Below are 22,803 nucleotides of genomic sequence, written 5' to 3'. Positions count from 1 at the left end.
TGCAACTATTCAGATAGGTCAGCCTGCAGGTTTGCAAAGGCCCATAATATCAGGTTATTTTAACTAAGAGTGCTTTTCAGCGGGCTGTTGTGCAGGTGCACTCTCCCCACAAACACCCAGTAAAAGAAGACTGATAAGGGAAGCAACATATTTTTTATTTCTGCCTCTCTAGATTAAAATAATAATAATAATAATAAACAAGCTAGCAAGCAAAGCTGGGAATTTCAGTGAGTACAAAAAAAAATAGGGTTTTTTGACTGCAATGCCAGGAAACTGTAAGCATTGGAAGAAAGGCAATTTGTCAGCAGGAGACAAAGATTCACTGCTCAGAAATAATCATAATGGATAGTTATGTCTGCTATTGGGTTTTTGGTTTGGGGCTTTTCTTGTTTGTTTTTTCTTTGGTTTTACTTATTCTTCCCGACCCATGCACAATAATAATATATTTAACAAATAAAACAAAGGAGGCCTGGCTTCAGGAGGGAATTCACTCATTACTGGCCAAAATGCCAACAGTCAGGCTTAATCCCTTGGGAACATTTGCCATTTTCCCTGCTGGGCCTTGAGGGACCAAATTCTCTTGGGAGAAAACAGAAACAAAGCAAACATAAAAACCCAGGGCAAAAGAAAACAGAAGCTGCAAGTCCATTTGTTTAACAAAACACAGCACTGCTCTCAGTGGGCAAACACTGCTTCTCTACCGATGGAGAAGGCAGCAAGAAAGCACAGAGGGAAAGCCTGGAGGCCACATAATGGCCTTACAGCACTCCAGAAATAATTAAGAACTGTATTCTTGGGAAAAGTGGTCTCATTAAACTGTTTTCAGATTGCAATTTTGTCCCATCTTCCCCCTTCTCTCTCCCTTTCTACCAACAATCTTAGAGCAACGAAAATAACAGTTTGCTTTCCAGTGCTTGTATTCTCTTAAAAATGTCATTATTCAATTATCTGTCTATTCACTGGCCCTAAGGTCCAGCAGAGCAGATATTGTGTGCCTTCATTTAATGTTTTTAAATGCACTTCAGTCCACTTGTGATACAATAAAACTTTATTGAATTCTGTTCCCACATCACACTTACCATCCCTCACTTTTATTGATACGTGAGCCCATCTACTCTTCTATCAGCAATAAAAGGAATATTTCTAGCAAGGCTATGACCTTTTCTTCCATCACTACAGCAACTGGGAAATGTGATTTCAGGTTCCATATTTAAAAAGAAAAAAAGTCCTAAGAAAAGAAAGGATAAAATATGCTCATGTGCTGTGGTTTTTTTTGGTTTTTTTTTTTCTCTCCCTTCCTCTTGTTAGTATTAAAGAAGAAGGAAATTCTCTGTAAGCACCAGAGATGTGTGGTGCCTTCACATTAGCTCACAGAGAAAGAAACAGAATGGAAAGAAAGAACAATTCATCCTTCCCTCGAAGCCATGAGCATTTTCCCCTGGCAAGAAACATCCCTTTGAACAGATCTCCCCAATGTTAAAAGCTGATGGAAGGCTGGTGGCCTGGGTGTGAGGCAGGTTATCCTCACAGTGGGATATGCCATGCCTGAGGCACCCTCCTGCTGCTGCCATCCTTTCCATCAATGCAGCAATGGGCTTGTCCTCATTGAGTCACCACCCTTTTGGTACTTTGCCCTATCCTATAGCTTAAATTTTCCAGTTCCCTGTTTAAGAAACAGGCTGCTTCTGAAGGACAACAGTGCACAAGTTGTGCTGTGACCTCCAAAACCTGGAGCCTAAAGGTACTGGGAGCTCAGGATAAACTGAAGGTAAATCTGACTCAGATACACCTAAATCCTCTTTTCAACACTGTGCTGGATCCTTGGGAGCTGGGCAAGGTTGTCTCTACAGAGAAATGAACAGAAGAAAGCATTCCAAAATACTTCTGGTGCTTTCAACTCATATCATTTTCAAAACCCAAATAAAAACTAAATGCAGACAATCCCTAAATTTCAGTCTAAGCCAGTGGGCAATAGCTGCTTGCATGCTGGAATTTCCCCCTCTTCAGATCTGGACATGCTACCCATGAAGGGCAGTGCCATTGCCATGTCCTACAGAGCACATGTGCTTGAGAGAGAAAAGGGAGCCTCAACTGGGCTGTTAACTCCATTCCTCCTTCTCCAAAATATCTCCAGAACTGCTAAAACATGGATGGCTTGAGTGTCACGTACATACAGAGGCAGCATTAGCAAAACCAAAGGGTGGGTTTGGGTTTCTTGTGTTATTGATAGAAAATGTGTCTGATGAGAGTGACAACCAGCTGGGCAGCTCTCCCAGCATCACTGCTCCTGCAAAATGGGGCTCTCTTGCTGGCCACTGGTCTCATGTACAGCTTTGGATAAACCACTCCTCTGCTTTCTGTGCTGGCTCATGGGTAAAACAGGAAGGCCTTTAGCACATTACAAAGGTGAAATAAGAAAAATTTTACTCCTAGATGTACTGGCACCATGACAACAGGATTGTACAAGCACCAGAAGATGATAGTGAAGTGTTTCTGCAATGAGAGTGTTGACCTAGCTTTACAAAACCACCTCCGCCACTGCTGTTCCCATTACCCATTTAACTCAGCTCTGTAAAGGGAGAAGGGCAGAGGGAAGGAATGCAGCAGGAAACAATAGAGAGCTGGATCAAGGGGACCCTCACCATGTCAGGTTTCTCATACTCACACACAGCACAAAAAGCTCAGTCACCTCTCCACAATGAAACATGTCCACAGCTCTGGCAATGGCAGACTGCAGGTTTGCAGTAGTATACATTCAGTTGAAAACCATGGAAAATCTCTCTTGGTCAGTAATTACTAAAAGCAAATTCAATTTAAGAAAACTGGAGTAGTAAATTAAGTATTTCAGAAGAAAAGGGGCAGTACCTAAAGCAAGTCTTAAGAGAAATACCACATGCTAAGGCCTGCTTTGAGAAAGACAAAATTACTTGGATGATTTTTTTCTGATACCAAAAAAACAGGATAACTGATACCACTGAAGCTTAACAAATTAGGTCTGCTATCTTTTTACCTGCAGATATCACCTACTTTTCACTGTCAGAGGGCAACCTAAGAAGCCCAGGTGCCCTGGAATGACTGTCCATTCTAGTGGAAGGCTGCTGCTACCCAATAAAGCAACTACAGGATCAGGGATATATGAGGAGAGGACTGGGCTATCTGCATAATCATCTCTCATCTTGTCCACATGGTGAGAGTAAACTGCAGGCTCATAAAACTCTCCTTGTCAGGGGTACCTAGTGAACACACAGGAATGCAGCGTGTGGGGTAATGTAAAGGAGATTTTACAATGTATGAGCTACCTCATAGAGGACACTTGCATTTCCCCCATCTGAGAGGTAAGGGGGATGCTTTCCTCCAGAAAATGATATGAGCTAGTGGTGAAAGAGTTAATAAATAAATAATAAAATCTCAAGAGAAACAGACTAATGAATGGAGTTTTTAATCTTCCATATTTTTTTCTGTGGGGGGAGCATACACACTAGCACTATACTGAGCACAAGTGCCTAAGGTCAGTCCTAACAACATCTGATAAGGATGACTCCCAAACCCTCTCCTCTTGAGATGCACACCCTCCCTTCTGCTGCTCAGCCAACACTTGGGTAAACCCACTCTCTGTCCATAAAGAATAATTTGAAACTGTGAGAAATAACCCACCCAACCAGACAAAGGCAAGCTGGGATTGCACACAAGTACAACTGCCTGCTGAAATATTAATTCCTTCATGATGCAACTGAGGTGCTCCTTTAGCAGATGGCCATATGGCAGAGCCCACCACTCCCCAAAGGCTGGCTGCACAGGGGCTGAGGCATGTGGGCTCAGTGACAAGAACTGACCTCTGACAGTCAGGGCAGAAAAGAAGGAACAGATTTCATCCACCAGGCGTGGCTTTGGTCCAGATATGCCTTTGCTGACCTACTTGCCCAGATCTGACACCTTCCCCATCAATTGGGTGACTTCTATTTATGGGACACCTGTGGGGCTCAGGTGGGGAACATCTATCTACAAAGTTCATCTGACCATTCTGAAGGAAGAAATAGAGGCAGCAACAAAGCCAGGCAGAGACTGAGGCAGGAAAATAATAAAATGGAGCTCTAGGTTTCCCACTCCATGTCAGCACATGAAGGGACACAGTTTGCCTAAACAACCTAGCCCACTGGTGCTACACTGAATAACAAGACATGAGGATTTGACCCAAAATTTCCTAGGTAACACACAACAACAACCTCAGAAGACTGGACCATGTGCCTGCCCTTTGTCTTCCCCCCCTAACTCTACTTGCAGAGGCCCCATATTTGATTCAAAAAGAAGTGGAGGAAGCAGCCATCAAAGCTCCTACCTTAATTGCAAAAGCAGCATGTCAGTTGTCATCCTTCTCCTCCCTACATTCAGATCATTAAAAAACACTCAATCCCTACTGTACATTTATTACTGAGCAACCTCTCACAAGAGTTATTCTACTTCTTATACACAGGGCCAATTAACACTTTGGGGTATAATACTGACATATTGCCTTTCTCACAAGGCACCACTATTCCTCTTTGTTTTATGTGCAACAAAGGCTGTGGAGGGGTACCAGGTAATGACTACTGCTTTACCAGCCCAGTCTCTGGAGGGAACAGCATACCCTCATGAAAATCATAAATCACAGGGAAATACAACCTGCTGTGATAAGTTGAAACCAATCTTCCCTAACCCCTTCCATGCACAGCGTTGCTTCTGAAATGAAAAGCCTCATTTAGAGTGGAATAACTCTAAACTATAATTTGGAGTATATTCTGCTTCATAGGGTAGATCCTAAGCCCTGATGTCAATCTTTCCATGAGTTTAATAGCTCACCCCATAAAAAGTATTCCATCGCCGCATTTAGAAGCTTCACAGTTTTGTTTAGAAAAATCAAATATGGACACACTGAGACTGCTGCCAGCAGAGTATCTGAGTCCCTCGACAGAGAGGTCCCCTCTACTCAGAGAGGTGGTCCTGGAGTTTCACAGAAACCAAAGACCACACAGTCATTCCAGGCTGTGGCAGCAGGCAGGTGGCCACCTCCTGCCTGGGGGATGGGGACCACCCCAGGGGCTGTAAGCTCTGGTTTCCCCTCTGGACAGGGTGCCTGCCATTGCTCAGCCACGGCTGCTCTCCTGCAGCCCATGCCTGAGGCAACAAAGATGGTCTCAGTCCTCGAGCCAAACTCTGATGCCTCCTGCTGCTCTCTCAGTACAACACTGTGGGTTGAAAGCATACACTGCCATACCTGCTTTATTATTTTGAGAGGTGTGCTACAATAAGCTTTGGCCTGCTCAAACAGAAAACCTGGAAATGGTGCTGTTATTCATCACTCAGCTCTCTAACACTGCTAATAAAAAGTGCACTTCTCGTATTATCATTGCCATTTCCTTCTTCAGGTACGCCCTTTTTGGCAGTAGGGCCTTACCTGCATGTAACAAATTTGGTTTCTACAGAAAGCAAATTCTGAGGTACACAACTTTTTGTAGCTCTGAATTTCCCACTTGGCACATATTGCTGTCATCTCAGGTGACTGGCTTTCTACCCTCAAAAATTCAGTCTAAATGGCTTGCCTGTAATTTGCCTTTGTAACTTTGGAAGCTTATAAATTAGTATTTTTCTATCATGAAACATCAAATTACCCAAAACAATAGCTTCCTACCTCCTTGGTGACACAATACTGTATTTAAGGCACTTATCAAATGCCACCAATTACATGGACATAGGTCAGTCAAAGCACACTGCTGTATGAGTACAAGCATAAACCTCTGCAAAGAGAAGCTGTAAGCCAGCAAGAGTGCTTCAGTCCTCTGGTCTGCTTTCTCTAATGGGATTTCCCAAGTGTTTTCCAAAAGATGATATGTCACTGTTATGCTGTACAACACGGGAGACATTATTAGGATATTTTTAACCTAAGCACAAACCTGACACAGAGAACCATTTTTCATATCTTATCAGTTCAGTCTCATATGATGCACATGGGCTGCTTTACTCTCCCTTGAGCAACAAGGGACAAGCTCAAGGCTGTCCCAATCTCCACAATAAATCTCTACTGAAATAACAAGTGCAAATACATCAGGATACATACTGTAAGGGACACACTCATACTGCACTTCCAGGTACTTGTAAGTCCCAGGGCACGGGTCTGGAAACACATCGGGGCCGGCAACAACCGCACACTGGGTCCGATTACTGCATCTGGAAAGCAACAGAGATGAGAGTCAGAAAACACACCAGACAGAAGGACAGGTCAAGAAGCTGAGTGGCCCCTGAAGTGTCAAAAAGATGCAGGAGCCGGGACTCCAGCATCCCCTGGGGAAGCTCAGCAGTGAGCACGCAGAGGCTGATGGCAAACACCGACATCTTCATCAGCTTATTATCAAAAGAGAAGAGGCATGGTGGCACAACCCTTCCCCTCCAGGAGGTATTTCTTTAATACCAGCATCCTCACAAATAAAATGCAAGGACTAAACCAACAACAGCAGCAAAAATAATCATTGCATGTTTTATAGCAGACATAACAATATGTTTTGCAACATTTTTATAAAGTGTTCTCACAAAACCAGTTATCTTGTATAACACTCCTTAAGCCAAAGCAAAGACTAGAAACAGCAACACTTGAGTGGGAGGGGAAAAAGATCACCAAATAAGCTGTCTAAAAACCAAAACAATGTTTTCATACAAGTCCTGTTAGAGAAACTTCCCAGACTGATCATTCACAAGACAACACCCTTGCATTAGGCACAAATGGCTAAGCTTTATTCCATCATTCTGCCCAGCATGGATGCACCCCCCGAAATGCGGTACTTTTTCCAAAAAGCTTGTTCTCCATGAAGAAGACACAGAAGGAACTGACCCTGCCTGCTGCAGTGAGTATCTTTCAGCTTAAGAGCACACACACAGAGGTTGGGTTCTGCAAGATGCTATTCTTGAGGCATATACAGGTCCATGGGTGACTGACTTGTGCATGTGTAGAAATCCACATTCGCCTCTGATTTCATGGGATGGGACAAACACCTCTAATGTACAATTGGTGATGCAAACAGTGATTCTACAGAGAAAAATAATCTGCTTCTTTATTTGTTTAAATAAAAAAATATTAAAGAAAAGAGAGAGATATTATTAGTCTTTGATTTTTCTGCTTTTGCATGCCAGAAAGAGACCTCCTAAGGGCTAGACCACTGCATCTATTTTCTTAAGGATTCTGCCTCCTCTGACATGAAATGGGACCCCCGACCCTGCTGCTCTCCTGGCAGAAACTGTAACATCCAGCACAGAATTCATTTCGGTCTGCAGTGGAAATGCTTTGCGTTTACCTGAAGCTAAAGTTTGTCAGCCTTAATGCGGATTTTATTTGAGCCTGTAAATTAAAATTGATTCATTAGCAATTGCCTTAAGCTCCATAACTTCTTTAATTTTATGGAAAGAATAATAAGAGCGGATACGCTTGCTCATCAGGCTGTTTTGCTGGATACCAGATAATCCAGAGGGCTGGGACATTCTCCTGCTTTCTAGCTGAAAGACAACAGTTATCACAGCAAGTGACTAGTTTTGTTATATAGACAGAAAAATAATTTCCTTAACAAAAAAGGTAACTGTCCTCACCCATGCTGGGCTATCACAGGTAGCTCAGACCATGCAAGTGGGCAGTTTTCCAGGAGAGGCTTTGAACATCATCCAGAATTTCACTTTCAACAAAAATCCTTTACTGGGCTCAATGTGCCTTTCAAAAAGCAATTTCACTGGTCTAATCAATAGTCTTCCTGGCTGAAGGGACAGCACTGGCCACATTACACAGAATAACAGCAATGGATCAAGGATACCTTTCAAAATCATGAGTAAAGATCCAGAATGAGGAGGAATTGGAGGTGGAGGGAGGAACAAGCACATTTAGGGCTCATCTATGTTGTGTTTTCTTTGTGTTTGCAAGGAAGCATTTGCTATGAGTGGTCAAGCATTTCCTTGTGGTCCTTTCTTTTTAATGCAAGAACTTGGATACATAAAACAGAAGTGAAAACACAGCCTGGAAAGTTGTATGTGAACAGCACAGTTTTTAACCTCCTCAAATGCATGCTACCTTCTGCAATATCACCAAAGAGACTAAAAGCTTCATGATACAAGGGTTTGAATGGGGAATGCAGGATGCACAGAAATGCAGAAGCTTTTCCCCCCAACTCTATGACATCCTGAAGCCCCCCTACACTTTCCTGGAATGGGGGATGGCAAAGCCTACCAAGCACAGGAACTTTCAAAGAAGGTGAGATCAAATGATCAGTGCCACCTTGGGGAGGAAACACAGAAAACCAAATGAAAAACTCTCAAATAAAATCACAAATACTATGTGGTGTCAGTAACTCACAAAATTAACTAAAAAAGGTTTCATAGTAAAAATAAACAAACAAAAAAACAAACCAAGAAAAAAGCAGAACAAAAAACCTCACCCAAACCAAAAAATAAACCCCAAAATGAAGACCAGGAGAACTCAACCTCCTCTCTTTTTCACAGTCCTTTCCTATGGGCAGCAAAACTGAACCTGGCACTTGGCATTTTGAGCTTCTTTTTATCATCCCAGGGTGAAACACACAGGTTTCTCATTCCAGCACATTTAAGGGATGATGACAATTTACACTAAAAACCATAGGAAAAAACCTAATGCCTGTTCAATGAACTATTACTGTCAGACATCAGGCTATGGAAATTTTAAGGGGAGAAAGACGTAAAAACCACTCATCATTAAAGCTCTGGTTGCTCTGCTTTTGCTCATGTATTTTATCCCTTTTACAACAGCTTCTTGGTCCCTTCAGCTTTGTCATATTTCTTTCCAGACAGATTAAAGGCCCAGGTGACACTAAGTGACATGCAAAAAGTGACACAGGAAAGGAGATGTGTAAAAGATGATGAATCTGTAGCCTTGAAAATGACAGGGAGAAAACCCATAATGTATTCCTGCTGTACTCCATTTCCAGCAAACCAGGCCATGAGCTCTTCCTTGTAAATCACAGGATTTTACGTGGAATCTTGGGATTTCCTGGCACCTGGGTCTTGGCAATACTTGCGCCAAACTCCTGCAAGTTGTGAGGCTTAGCTCTGGGTACTGTCTGGCACTGCCCACCCCACTCCATTCCCCCTCCCTTCAGTTTTATTTTTTCTCTCCTTTCTTGAAGGAAGATCTTTGCCAGCTCCTGGAGGTACAGTTTGCAATGAGAACCAGCACTGCAGCAGCTGGAATGAAGCTGCTAAGTATGAATCTGTCTCCACTACTGGGCAATCACAGAAACACCTCCCCTAGCTATACAGGAGCTCTGCATCACACTGGATTTATCTCCAAGAGTGCAGGAACAGCTTACATTGCTGGCTTTAGAATAACTTTAGCATAACCCCAGAAAACTACAGTCACCTTTTTCACACCCATCCACATCTCTTACTACTGCCTTTACACAAGCACCTCTTATTTCTAGCACTGATTCAACAACTCCTTCAAAGAAAACCACTTTCCTTTCCCCATCATTGCCCTCAAGCTACAACTTTTCCACACAATTCTTGGCCTCTTGGGGTATTTCCTCATTCTCCATATGTTCTCATGCCAGGCAAACAAGAGAACTGTGAGAGGACTCTGTGAATTTAGGGGACCAGATAGACAATTTTATGCTCTTAAAAAAACAGCTTCCATTATATTAGTTTGTCCAGCATTTTAAAGACAAATGTTCTGAAGACACAAGAGAACTGAAGTAGCCCCTCAAGTGGTTTAAGTTCACCTTGTTGTTTGTTATTATGAAATCTGACAAGAAATTTATAGTCATCTTTTTGTGTGTGTGTTGGTTTGTTTTATGCATCATTCCTCTTTCCCTGTTATGTCCTGAAGTGCAAGGTGGCACATGAATAAAGACACTGCTTCTCAAAGACCCTCTCCACATCTTGGGCCACCTCCATAATTGCTGCTGGGATTTGTAGACACTTGCCCTGAACCAAGAGTGTCCACTCAGCTCAGCAAGATCAACCAAGAGACCAGAAACCAAAGCAAAACCCAAGATTAGCATTTTCAGCCCAACTTGAGACACCAATTCCTGCCTGTTCCCCTATGTTCAGGAAAAGAGAATACTCCAAACTCTCCTAGAAGTCAGTCCAAGGTACTTGGCAGCCTTCAACCATCCATCATCTCATAAACATAAGTTCATGTTATTCATATCTATGTTTTGGAGAGGAAAAAATCACCCTACTGGGAAAATGCAAATTGTTGCAGTTGCAAGATTATTTTAAAAAAGAGACAAAAAAAAAAAAAAAAACCCATAAAACAAAAACAAACAAATAAAACAAAAAACCACAACAGAAACAAAGCAAAAAAAAAATGGAGAGGGGATTCTCTATGCATTCCTTCCAGCTGTATTTATTCCTACTTGTTAAGATCCCCATTTTCTCTTTCTATCTGGATATGTGGAAAAGTATTTAATCTAGAAGCGAGGTGTCAATCCACTGTAACAAATACACCATAACAGAAAACATGGATTATTTTTGCAGAACTTCTCCCAGTTCCAGTGGAAAACGACTTTCAGGAGTTTTAATGTGAAACAGGAATAGTATTTCATTTGTCATTTGTTTTGCATTTATAGCAGTGGGACTGAAGGAAACATTAGAGTTCAGGACCAGCTGCAGGGCTCAACTCTGCTTGCAACTCTCTGTTCAGACTTTAACTAAAAACAACACCAAAACTTCATTCCCCTTCAGCAAACTTCCATTTCTTCTCCCTGGAAATATTTTTATGATTTGTAAGTGACAAGGTCATCTTGTGACAATGAAACAGAAACACTTGAGATGTAAACAGCTGCTTATTCCTGCTGTGATATCTTTAATTTTTTTTTTTTTTCCAATGCTGACATTGTTAATATGTTTAGCAAGAGATCAAGAAAGGGGAAAAAAAAAGTTTGGCAGTTTATTTTCAGGCTTTCCAGAAACCTTGAAAGCATAGAGATGTCAACAACATCAGGGTAGACGTGTCTGGGGCAATATGTTTGTCAGAACAAAAATGCAAAGGCAGCATAAAATAAAAGATCAATTCCAAACAAAAGCCTTTCAGCGTTAATCATGGCAGGTGCAATACCAGCAAGTCTCCTAACTCCCCACCTAGGAGGGACCAGACAATAAAAGCAGGTGCCTAAACCCTGGAGGCAGGCACCTGCTGTGCTGGGGACATCAGCAGAAGAGCAATGAGAATCCATGCCCAGCTCCACCACAAGCCTAGATGCTCAAATATTGATTTCATCCCAACACACCCTCCTTCTCCTTATCCTCCAGAGACAAGCCCTTCAGAGATGAAACAACCATTTCTGCAACACAGAAGCTCCTGTGAACCTGGCACCGTGGAAGCTACTACCTGGGGAAGCCACCTGCCTCCTCTGAATCCACAGATTGTCAGAGTCCAAACTGGGTGTTAAACACCCCGAGGATGGCAAAACTTCACATCCACAAACTTGGATGTACAGGGCATGTACTGAGCTGCCACATCCAGCCCATGCTCTGCTAACACACCCTGCTCATAGCTGTGCTACCCTCCACCTAGAGCAGCTTCCAACAAGGAAGCTTAATGCCCATGCGTGCCAACCAAACCACTCACCTGTGTTTCGTGAGCAGTGGCTGCCAAAAAAACAAGGCACTCTTTCTCCCTGCCCTCAGCTGAAACACCTACTTTACACAAACTTTATTTTTTTTCTGCAATGACAAGGCAGCCATCGTGTGCCCAGGCACGCTAATATAGCCAAGACATCAATATCTAAGCCTCTTCCTCAAGGTCTATTATGCTTTTCTAATGGTTTTACAGTAACAGACAGACTTAATTCGTTATCCTTCATGGCAATGCTGCAAGACATTCTTTTCCTTCCCTGGAACACAAAAATCTCCTCTCTGGATGAGTGCTTTAAGAAAGAGGCTGTCACAGCAAATAAGTCAGCCAGGAGTGTGTTCTCCCCTGTCAATATATGATATTTCCAAATTAGCCCTTTAGGAAGAGCCTAGAAAAAAAAAGAAAAGAAAAAAAAAAGCCCTGGAGAAAGTAAACAGGAAGCAAAGAGAAATATCACTAAAAAGTGGAGCTCACATGATGGGTTGGAAATAAGGGGTAAAGGAAAAAAAAAAAGGCAAGCAGAAAAGGGAGGCAGTTGAGAACAGAACTGTAAGCCCCTAGAAAAGACTTGGGTTCAGCACATTTGCTTTTGGTAACATGCTGCACAAAAGCAAAGCTAAATCCCCCACCTGTTTAGCTTCCCGAAACAAAGAATTCCTCAACAGAATCTTTTTCTGCCTCTGCAAAACCTTAAAAGCAAAGCATCTAATGACAGGGAGATGAAAATCCAGTTTCTCTAGCATTTTTTTCATTATGAATGGGCCTTTTTATTGATCTTTCAGAGCACTGAGAGGCTGGCTTTCCAACCTCTGCTGCGATATAATTATCTGCGGTGTTTAATGCTAGCACAGACGAGTCCCACTACACAGTGCATTTTGTTGTTTTATTGACAGGTTTTAATTATCCAGGTGCTAGAGCTGTCAGATAGGCTGCTTCTTATGTGATCAAACTAATACAGGATGAGGCAGAGCACTCTAATTGCAGCCTCACCTAGTGCCTCCGTGCAGAAATGCCAACAAGATACATTTAAACTGCTATGATTATTGTAAAATCTTATAAAGTTTGATGGGAAAAGGAGTTCTCTTTCTATAGCTCCAACCTATTTAATTCCCCTTGTTATTATAGTATATTGAACAAAGGAAAATTGAAGGAAAACAAGCCTCCAAAACCACCCCAAAACCCCAGCCAGCAAAACACCAGAATAATCTTGCAGAGCCAAACCAAATATGAGCTGCAAAGGTCACCAAAGGGACTACCTTGATATGTTATAGAGAGCCTGGGAGCAAGAAGGAAAACAGGTCCTGGAAATAAATTAAATAGCAGTTTTACAGACTAAAAACCAAAAAAGTAATTGCAGTGTTTCAACTCATTGATAAGGCCCTTAAAATTTAACAAGAAGCATTTAATAGCAAATTCACAAGATTTAAGACTTTTTAATAAAAATTTGGGGCACCCCTGGACATGGTTTATCTGCTGAGCTGCCAGGGACACCTCAGGCCAGTAATCTGAGGTCTAGGGCAGGACCTGCCAGCAGGGATGATGTGATTCATCATCAACCTCCAAATGAGAGTTCTCCCAAGCAACAAAAGCTTTTCCTCTGTGCTTCGTCATGTAATGTCTTCTACATTCTATAGTTTCCTTGGATTTCTTTTGCCCATCTCCTTGCAATTAGCACAGTGAGGGGAGGAGGTGGAGTCCCCAAAGGCAATGAATGTGCAGGGCAGCAGGTGAGCTTGGCCAAGCGCCCTGTGCCCATGTGCAGCAGCCCTGCAGCTACAGGAAACAGGGCCGGTGAGAGAGACTCTCATCCTTAAAGCAAGAACAGCAAAACAGCAATGTGCCCCAGCCATTGGGTGTATTTGGACAAACAGTTTGGGTCAGCATGGAAAACAGATCTGCACTGAGCACATCTCAAGCAGTCACGGTGCTGCTCCAGCTGCGGGGAGATGAGGACACAAGCATGGCCAGGTTTGCAATGCAGGTTAACGTTACTGGATGGTCCTCAGGGCTAATCACCACACCAGCCAGGCCTTAAGACTGTAAAGCTCATCTTTTAAAGAACTACATCTGCCCTTTTACAGGTACTCTAGTTTTTCCAACTCCATAAACTTCTGTAGCAGCCTAATAAAAACCCACTTTACAAAACACTGTCGGGGTATCTGGAGAGGAGAGCTAACACCTAAAACAAACCAACCAATAAAAGGCTCATCAGTTTAGCCAGACTTAACACTAGTTAAAATAACTGTGAACAGAAAACAATCTGGTTTTTAATTTGGGCTAGGAGGTCAAATTAAAGGCTAAGGGAGATCTGGGCTGAATTTCAGCTGGCACTCCACATTACTTTGTCTTCATTGCCATTTTAACACAAGTCAATGTGAGTTAAAGCCCATTTTTTTCTTCTTTAGTGCAGCTACCCAGAGCTAGGATAGCCAGAGCAAGCTGAAATAGGTCATTTTTCTCTACAACAGCTCTAAAGTGTGTTGAGACCCTCAGTCTACCATTACCTGCCTGTCCACTGAGCCTACAGCCCAGGGAGCAATGCCCTGCCTGACACCAAGGTGCAGCTCTGTAGCACTGTGAGGTACAAACCTGCTGCTCAGCACTGGCTGAGCAGGAAGCAAATTTTAACATGAACACTAAAAAATGTTTTAAATATATTAAGAAAAAAAATCATAAATAAATATTCCACCCTATTTTCAAAGGAAAATCTGGTATTACTTTCACCATATCCCTCTTTGCTAATTGTCACACTACTGCTGCCATTTACTGTCACCACCCAGTGCCCCCATCCCAGGCACTCAACAGTTGCTGCAAAAGATAAAACTGAAATCAGAGAATATTGTCTCTAAAGGGGCTGAAGTAATCAGTATGCATGGGCTGGAAGGTTTAACGTATTAGCCTTTCACCTCTGCAAATAGGGTTAAAGAAAGGTTTGGGGCCAAAATAATTTGTACTGCACTCCATCTCCAATTTGACATAATAACTGAATGAAACAAAAATGAACACGTCCAAACAGCACAGAAGGTCAAGGCTGGGCAACTCCCTGATGAACTAAAGAGTGAACCAAAGGCACACAGGCAGTTCTGCTTCTGTAACTCAGAGCAGCATCCCTCCTCACTGCTCTTGCCAACAGCATGGTACTGAGGTGATTTTTAAGAAAAGGTCGATAGATTTTAGTTTAGGTGGCAATTGGCCCTCAGCCTCTTGGTGTGGGGGGAGGGAGGCAGCAGAGTACAGTAAGCTTCCTGACCAAATGAAACACAGGATCAACATGTGACAGGTTGCGATTTTAGCACCATGGCTAAAGCAGTTCAGGCAAAAAGATAATATTAGTGAGTAAAGAAACAGTTTCCAACAGCCTGCCACATCGTGTGCTATTAATTCAGCATCTGTTCATGGTCCCTGATTTTGTACAGCACCTCGTGCAAAGGAGACTTGGCCCTCTCTATGCCTCAGGCATTAAAGCAAGACAAATAATAATCAGAAACAAAACGAATTTTCTCAAAAAATAATCCTGAAATGAACTAAGCATGTTATTCAATATTCAAAAGTGATTTCTTTTTTTATTTTATTCCAACACAACCAATGTTGCCTCTTTGATCTCCAGCCCAAAGCTTGAATAAAGGCAGTCTGCACTTTGATTCTAAGCTCCAGAGAAATCACAGTGTCACAAAACCTTCATACGCTTCCCAGCTCTGCATCGCCCAACCAAAGCATATTCAGAAGCAAACTGTAAGGGGGGAAAAAAAGCCAAATATCAAATGCATTGAAACCACAGTTGGGAAGTTGCTCAAAATGTCTAAACATAGCACTGAACACTTTTTGGCTGCATGCAGCAACATAGGAAGGGATGGAAGGAAGCATTTTTAAAAACATATGTCCAGCAGCTCCAGAGAGGGTTTCTTACACTGTGCTGTGTAAGAAAGGCTGGGTGAAATCTAATCACACACCTCTAGCCTCTCACACCCCCATTCCTTCCACACTTGTCCTTCCCAAGGCAATTTTCAGCACATCCATCCATCCATCCATCCATCTATCTATCTATCTATCTGTCTGTCTATCATAAGCTACTTATACCCACCAGCTCTTCTCCTTCCTCACCCTCTGGTCACCATCCCGAAAGGGACACGACTTGTTCATTACATACTTTATCCAATTTTAAAACATCTGTTTAAAAAACAGAGATTTGGCTAAAAAAACTCCTTGGAGAAAAAGTCTGATAGGAAAAAGGCCTCTGGACATCTGCAGAACAACAGCTGGTAGGAACAGAGGAACAGGGCTTCTGCAAAACCTCAAGTCTTCTTTGTGACTATGTGGAAAATACTTTGTTAGTAGAGGATTCACTATTTCATAATACAGACCCCGCCTGAGAATTGAAGAATTAAACTCGCTGTACGTAAGATAGCTTCCTTTGAGGAAGCTAAACACAAAAGCCAAGTTTTCCAGAAAGCCTCTGCCTCCCATCAGGGCTGGATTCTTCCAAAGAGCTCAGTTCTTCCTAGAGGAGCTACAGAAAGGCCCAGCTGTTCAAGCATGGCTGGGACTCCTCAATTCTCATGAGGAGCAGTTGAAGCTGACAGCTATTGAGAGTTTTTCAGGCAGCAGGCTGTGTCACAGAGTGCCTACTTTGGTAATCTAACCCAGAGAGTTCCACAGGGGGAAAAAAATTTAAAAAAAATTAAGCCTACACAGGATTGTATTGGAGCCTTAGGTGGGGCAAAAACTGGGAAATCCATATTCCAGAGCATGGAGCATGTCTCTGGCAAGTCAGCTTTAAAATAGGTGACTGATGCTGCTCAGACACACTAGCTGAAGTCCAGGGAGATGGATGAAAGGGTGAAGATGCAGGATAAATTCATCAGATGTCTCCATAAATCATTTCTATAGTTAACATTTGTTCTCTGCTTTTCATTACTTACATTTCTAAAGCCACTGGGTGCCTTGCTGCAGTGGATCTAATAAAAAGGAAGATAAATTTTAACATCCCTTTTTGAAACATGTTAAAATGATCTAGCTTTCTTTTGAATGTTAATGGCAAGCATTACAAGAAATACAATGTCTCAAAACAATTCACTGGGGCTGGAAGAGAAAGCAGAGTTTCACTGTAGCCTGGAAATTCACAGCCCTGGTCACCACCCCAACTGGTTTAAAAGATTTTATTTCTGACCCTAATGTTTTGGGCAGCTTTGTCACCAAAACCTGCGATTGCTTTGCACAGACGCTCTGACTCAAGGGCGAAATTCCATACTTGAGAAGAGAAGGAAATATTTTTGGAGACTGGCAGTTTGGAAAAGAATCTGAGCTGCCTGACAGCTGTTCAGAGACATGGGATGCCAGAGGGATCCCAGTGGAGCATACAGGATTACACCCATGCACACACACAGAAAATCATTAAAGTTTCTGTCTCTAAAGTTTCACACTTAATGAAAGAAAGTGAGGGAGATATCTGGAGAATTCCTGGGTTATATTGACAGCTAATAATCCTCCTTTTGCCAAGAGCACATCCTGGGAAACTCACTGGCACTGATGGGGGACCCACAAAAATGCCAGTGTGTCCAGGCAGTGGGGAGAGGGGGAGCAGGGAGAGATGTCCCTCCAGTTCTCCCTGCTCCATCCCCTGGGGAGGGTCGGGAATCAAGCAGAGAGCCTGCTGCTGGATGGCTGGAGTTGCTCTACAACAGAAGCAAGGACCTTTATAACAGAGCTTAATCCCTCGCAGGTTAAACAAAACAAATGACTGCACGAGTGAGCAATTAAAGAGCATTCCACAGCCAGCCCTGGAAGAGTCTCCCATTGATTAATTAGGTTCAAAGGGCCAAGGCTAACCTCACGGTCCCCTGAGAAAGAGACCACTTAGCCCCTTCTAAAACAGAAAAAAAAAAAAAGGAAATAAAATATCAGCATCAGCATTCCTATTTAACACTGGAGCATTAGTTAAACAGCTGCTAAAGCAGTGAAACAATTACTTGGGACTGATCTACATTCAGCTGTATTGTTTTATTACATTCAGGAGAAACTTAATTAAGCTTCTGTTACTTAATAAAAGCACTGTTTCTGCCACGCAAAGCCCTCAAATTTGTCAGAGGGGTTTTCCCAAGAGAGCATAGCTCCCACTGTCACATTCCTCCTGCCTGCATTTGAAGGCTAAGAGGATGGGGGATATTTTCATGCATTAATGCTCCTTGGGGAGCTCTAGCTCTCTCTGCCAGCTGTCACCAGAGTGGAGGACCATTCATACCTGTCTGAGACCTACTGGACACCCGAGCAGCATGGTCTATTCCCAAACACATCATGGGCTAGGTCTTGAGTTCTTCAGCATTGCCAGGAGGAAGGCATCAACTATTCACTTTAATGCAACAAGCCAAAAAAGCAACCTGTTCCTGGAAAAAACAAATGAACCCAAACATGCTGCTGGCCTTACAGCTGGCAACAGGCATGATCCACATCCTAGGAAATTCAGAGGGTGAACAGTCCTTTACAGGCCCCACATACCATTAACAGGGTCTGAGCTGGGTAGCAGGAGTGCACAATCAAGGGTACACCTGTACTAAGAAAACATGTGAAGAGTTTCACCAGTTCATGCCACCAGAAAGACTCCCCAAACCATCCACCCAAAGTCTGCGTGGAATATTAAGGTTTTAAAAGATTGAAAAAGATTTGTTGAAAGGACCATGCCATACATGCGACACACACTCATCATCTGTAATTCTATCCAATTTCTCTACAGGAGCATCAGCCACATGCTACATCCTAACCATCCTCTCCCTAAAATGCTTGTCCTGCCCTCACACAAACAGCTCTTCTGCTCTGACTTACCAAAAAGATCCAGTTTTGAGGAGAAAAATCTGTCCCCAGCTTTGTAAAAGTAATGAAAGCAAGCACTTGAACTGCAAAGAGACAAAAACACTAACCAGCTGCTCAGACTCTCTGGACTTTCACTGTGGATGCACAGACAAACTTTGGTGAGGTAATGGGAAAACTTCTCCCTGGTGAGGGAGAAAACCCATGAAGTGTCACTTGCTGAGCAGAGGCCATGGCTCGAGCAGCTTTTCAGCACTGGCACCATGACCAGAAAATGACTTCTGAACACACCGACTCACGCCACGCTTCCCAGCCAAGAGCAACTCGCCAATTGGCTTTTGGCCCCACTGAATTCTGTGCTGGGTTCTTGTGACCCTGGAGCTGCTCCTGGATGTTCTGACACATCCAATTCCCCATGTGCCCTATTGACATTTATATTTCTAAAGCTCCCTTTTCTTTCCAGGAGACAAAGGCACAGGTACAGAGGTGACAGCCCTGCACCAAGAAGTAATTCCCCCAGCCATGTGACACTGGGGCCCCTGCATCAGCTCAGCAACTCACAGCAAGTAGCTGTTAATAATGCCATGACACCTCCCAGACTTTAAAATCACATGAGGCTCTGAAGTCTGCACTGTCAGGACCATTAGTGCCAAGCACACTGGTCTGATGATGCTTGCAGCTACTCTGTCTCTGCTCTCTGAAGGAATTCACTGCCACAGATTCCATTCAGTGGATCTGAAAAAACTGGATTTAATTCCATGGACAGCTGTAAAGACTTAGTTTCCAGTCTGTAGCAGAGCATCCTTATGTTGGTGAAGTCCAAACCTTTTCTCCTTGCAAGGGGCTCTGCTTTTCCTGAATGGTGACTTAAAATCCTGCAGTACACTTAGGTAGTTTACATTGCAGTTTGGTTGTAATAAGGGACAAGTGGGGAACAGATCTCAGGTGCTGAAGAATGTGCAGTCAGGGGTGAGGACATCTCAACTCACCTTTGGGGTAACAGAACCTTCCATATATTCACTACTGCTAACCCTGACTGCAATAAAATAATAGGTGAGTGACCACATTTTATTCTCTTTGTTAGTGTAAGTTAAGATGCAGGTGGCATCCAAATTCTTCCTTCTTTTTTTCAGTGCATCTATCAAAAGTTAAAAACATCTTCCAAATGTTGAGAAGATGAGGCTTTCCCTCACCTGTGCTTTTGGCAGACCTCATCTCACTCCAGGCTTTTTGAAGTGCCATGTATGAATAGCCAATGTCCCTCCTTGTACTGAATCAGCCAGTAGAGACATGTGGACAGGGCTGAGAAAGTCCAGTGTGAACAGACTGACAGACAAACCCTAAAATACTGACCAACTAGAAATCTCCTCTGTCCCAACCAGTCTCATCCTATGTGTCACTCCCTGTAACTATGCAGCCTGGGAAAAAAAACACTTTGGTTTTCCATCTAATGGTTATCCACCTGCTACTGCCAGGGGCTGGGGCTTGATCCTGCAGCCTCTGCCTTTACAAATACTCTGACAACTCTCTCAAAACAGCAGCGAGCCTCACCTCACTCACTCCAACACAACTGAGCAAATAAATAATGCTATTTATGCACTGCACACCATTTGTCAACCCATTTGTCATTTCTGATTTTCATTGCTCATGCAGTAAAACTATGTGGGATTTTATTCAAACCTCCCATGCAGGTGTGATGAATGCTTTATTTATACAGTAGCATTTCATCTCGTGGAACTGTTACTATGCACATACAAGCCTCAAAAGTCCCTGTGTGGTGCAAGTGGAAGGTGTAAAGACAGATGACAACTAGAGGCAGCGCCGTAATTAAAGCCACAGGGGGAATCATGGATGGCTCAGCTAAAACTGTGACGTGCTTGCCAGGGAAAACACACCACTTCAGATGAAGCATTCACTCTCTATCATCAGGGAAGGGGAAGAACATGGATCAGTTCCCAAAGACCTTCTTAAAGGTCAGCGTGACAATGTCTATCCATGCCCAGCTTATCAGAGCACCCATGACATCAGCAACTGCTCTGCCTGGGGAGCACGTTATCTCCAAGCAAATCACCTCCCACTGACTCCCCCTGCCAGAATTCTGGTCCAGGACCAAAAAACCTGGAAGAAGATACTCCTTCAAATAACCAGTTATCAGCCATGAATAAATTCCCTTGGGTGGTGTCTTCCGGTGGGCAAAAGCCCAGGCAGAAGTGACAAAGGAGCCTTTATTGAGATTTCTGTTGTGAGGCACAGCGACCTTATGGGGGACTCGTCTGCTCTTCCACACCACTAGAAGCATGACACTGACCTCCCTGCAAAGCCTTTTAAGAGCCACAGAAGAAAAACTTTTATATATATACACATATACATATATATGCATATATATGTATACATGTATGTATATAAAAGTTTTTATATATATACACATATGTCTATGTGTATATATATATAAAAGTTTATATATAACTTATATATATATGCACACATTACACACATATATATATAGACATTTATACACATATATGCATATATATATGTGTGTGTGTGTGCATATATATATATATATATATATACACACACACACACATATATATACACACACACAACTTCTAAACTATTTACTGGCCTGGGAAATCTGCTGCCCAAACCTGCTGAGATCTAGAGTGTCTCTTCTGCAAGCAAAGCTCTGTTACAATAAAGGACATCAGAACCTCTGCCTGGTTTCTACTCTGCATCACAGCCACCACAGTAAGGCTTGACCTGAGCTCACTCGTGCCATGGAGCACACCAAATGTGTCCCTGGCCCTTCATAACTATTTGACACAAGCGAGGCTGCAGTAAAAAGAGTAAAGGATCAGCCCTGGCCTGATCCCTTTGTCTTCAGGGAGGAACTTCCTTGGCAGTTTTTACTGTGTGAGCAGAATCTAATCAGTTCCAGAATGATCTTCCTGGCAGCTTCTGGCTGCTTCAGATAAATCTTCAACATCTATTATCAATCCTTGTATTTTTGTGGGTGGGGGTAAAGTAAAGGTGAGAGAAACAGCTATGGACCAATTTCAGGTACCTTGATATCAAACCACTCCTTCCACTTTATTTTTAAATTTCAAGGGGCGGGGGATTCATACAAAACTGTGTAAATAGGCATCAGACTCATGTTTATTGCCTAAGCAATAGAAGATTAGAATTGACAAATGGAGAGGTTTTTGGAGACACAGATGCTACAATCATTTTAATATAATTTGGATTTCCAAATCAGTAATTACTCTATCACATATTTATAATTTTGTAGATGCTACTAGAAATGCTGATGTCTTTTTCTATGCATAGTAATGAGCAACAACAAGGGCTGTTAATATAAAGCCTGTAATGTTTGTATTCATATGTAAATAGGTTATGTAAACGTTTTAGACATTGCTCACTAAAACACTGAGTTCTAATCTAAGTGGCTCCATTCCTAAACTAGAAAATCGCACTCTGCATAGAAATTGTTTACTAGTCTGTCAGCAAAGCCGCCAAAGCAGTGAGCTGAATTTATAGGGGGATTTTCATCTCCCCATTAGACACAACATCAGAGTAATTGACAAGGTATAAATGCCCAGACAGATATGCAGGTTGCTATTCAGGAATTTGCTTGCATGTGATGTCATACATATTCAGCACACATGCACAGGCACTGTTTTTGAGCACTAAGGAATGTGGTAGTGCTTGATTTAATTAAACTAATTTAGTTAAGCTGATACAAACCCTGGTTAAGTGAGACAGAATCAGTTTAGTTTCTACCTGCTCCTAATTGACTTATGATCAAACTGAGTAAGGCACATTAAAACACCAACGTGTGTCTCCAAGCAAGAGTAAATTACACAAATTTAAACCCACAACTTCAGTTAATTCCAAGTGATACTAGGGATGGAAGAGAAAAAGAAAAAAAAAAAAAAAAGGAAGTGGTCTAAAACACTTCAGGGCAACCACAGGATGGTTTTCACCATAGGATGTTACCATTTTTCTCCCCTCACCTTCCCCTCAAGCTGCAGTCTGCATTTGTCCCAGCTGGTGTGTGGGGAGCGGCCCTTGGGGCTTACACAGGCCATTTGTAACTCAGCTGGAGCATGGATACACCACCACAGCATTGTCCTTTGGAGGACCTGCTGGGCCTAGCAAAGCAACCCCTGTCCCTCTCTCCTCTTTGAGCACCATAATATTAACTTGCATTAACTTCAGTGATACCTGCTCTCAACTTCATAAATGCAGAGGGGAATCGCATCTTGAGCCTTTTTCCTTGGGGTCTCTAACAAACTATATCCAGCCTCATCCTTTTCTCTTCTTGATTGTATATATTTGCAAAGATGATTCAGTGCCAGTAAAGGCTTTGGAAGGTCAGTTCAGAG

General features: G+C 42.6%; 1 protein-coding gene across 22 annotated transcripts in view; it reads right to left on the bottom strand.

Annotated features, from left to right (window-relative positions):
• The window catches only part of ADGRL3 (adhesion G protein-coupled receptor L3), a 493,993-nt gene that overhangs the window by 205,143 nt on the left and 266,047 nt on the right, over window positions 1-22,803 (bottom strand). For all 22 annotated transcript variants that reach the window (XM_077177050.1, XM_077177053.1, XM_077177036.1 and 19 more), the window contains one exon: window positions 6,092-6,201. In XM_077177050.1, coding sequence (XP_077033165.1) covers window positions 6,092-6,201 — 110 coding nt within the window. The remainder of the gene's footprint in view (window positions 1-6,091; window positions 6,202-22,803) is intronic.

This window comes from Agelaius phoeniceus, chromosome 4 (genome assembly GCF_051311805.1).
Source record: "Agelaius phoeniceus isolate bAgePho1 chromosome 4, bAgePho1.hap1, whole genome shotgun sequence".
Taxonomy (NCBI): Eukaryota; Metazoa; Chordata; class Aves; order Passeriformes; family Icteridae; genus Agelaius; species Agelaius phoeniceus.
The sequence above is the reverse complement of the archived record's forward strand: the minus strand, read 5'-3'. Positions and strand labels throughout refer to the sequence as shown.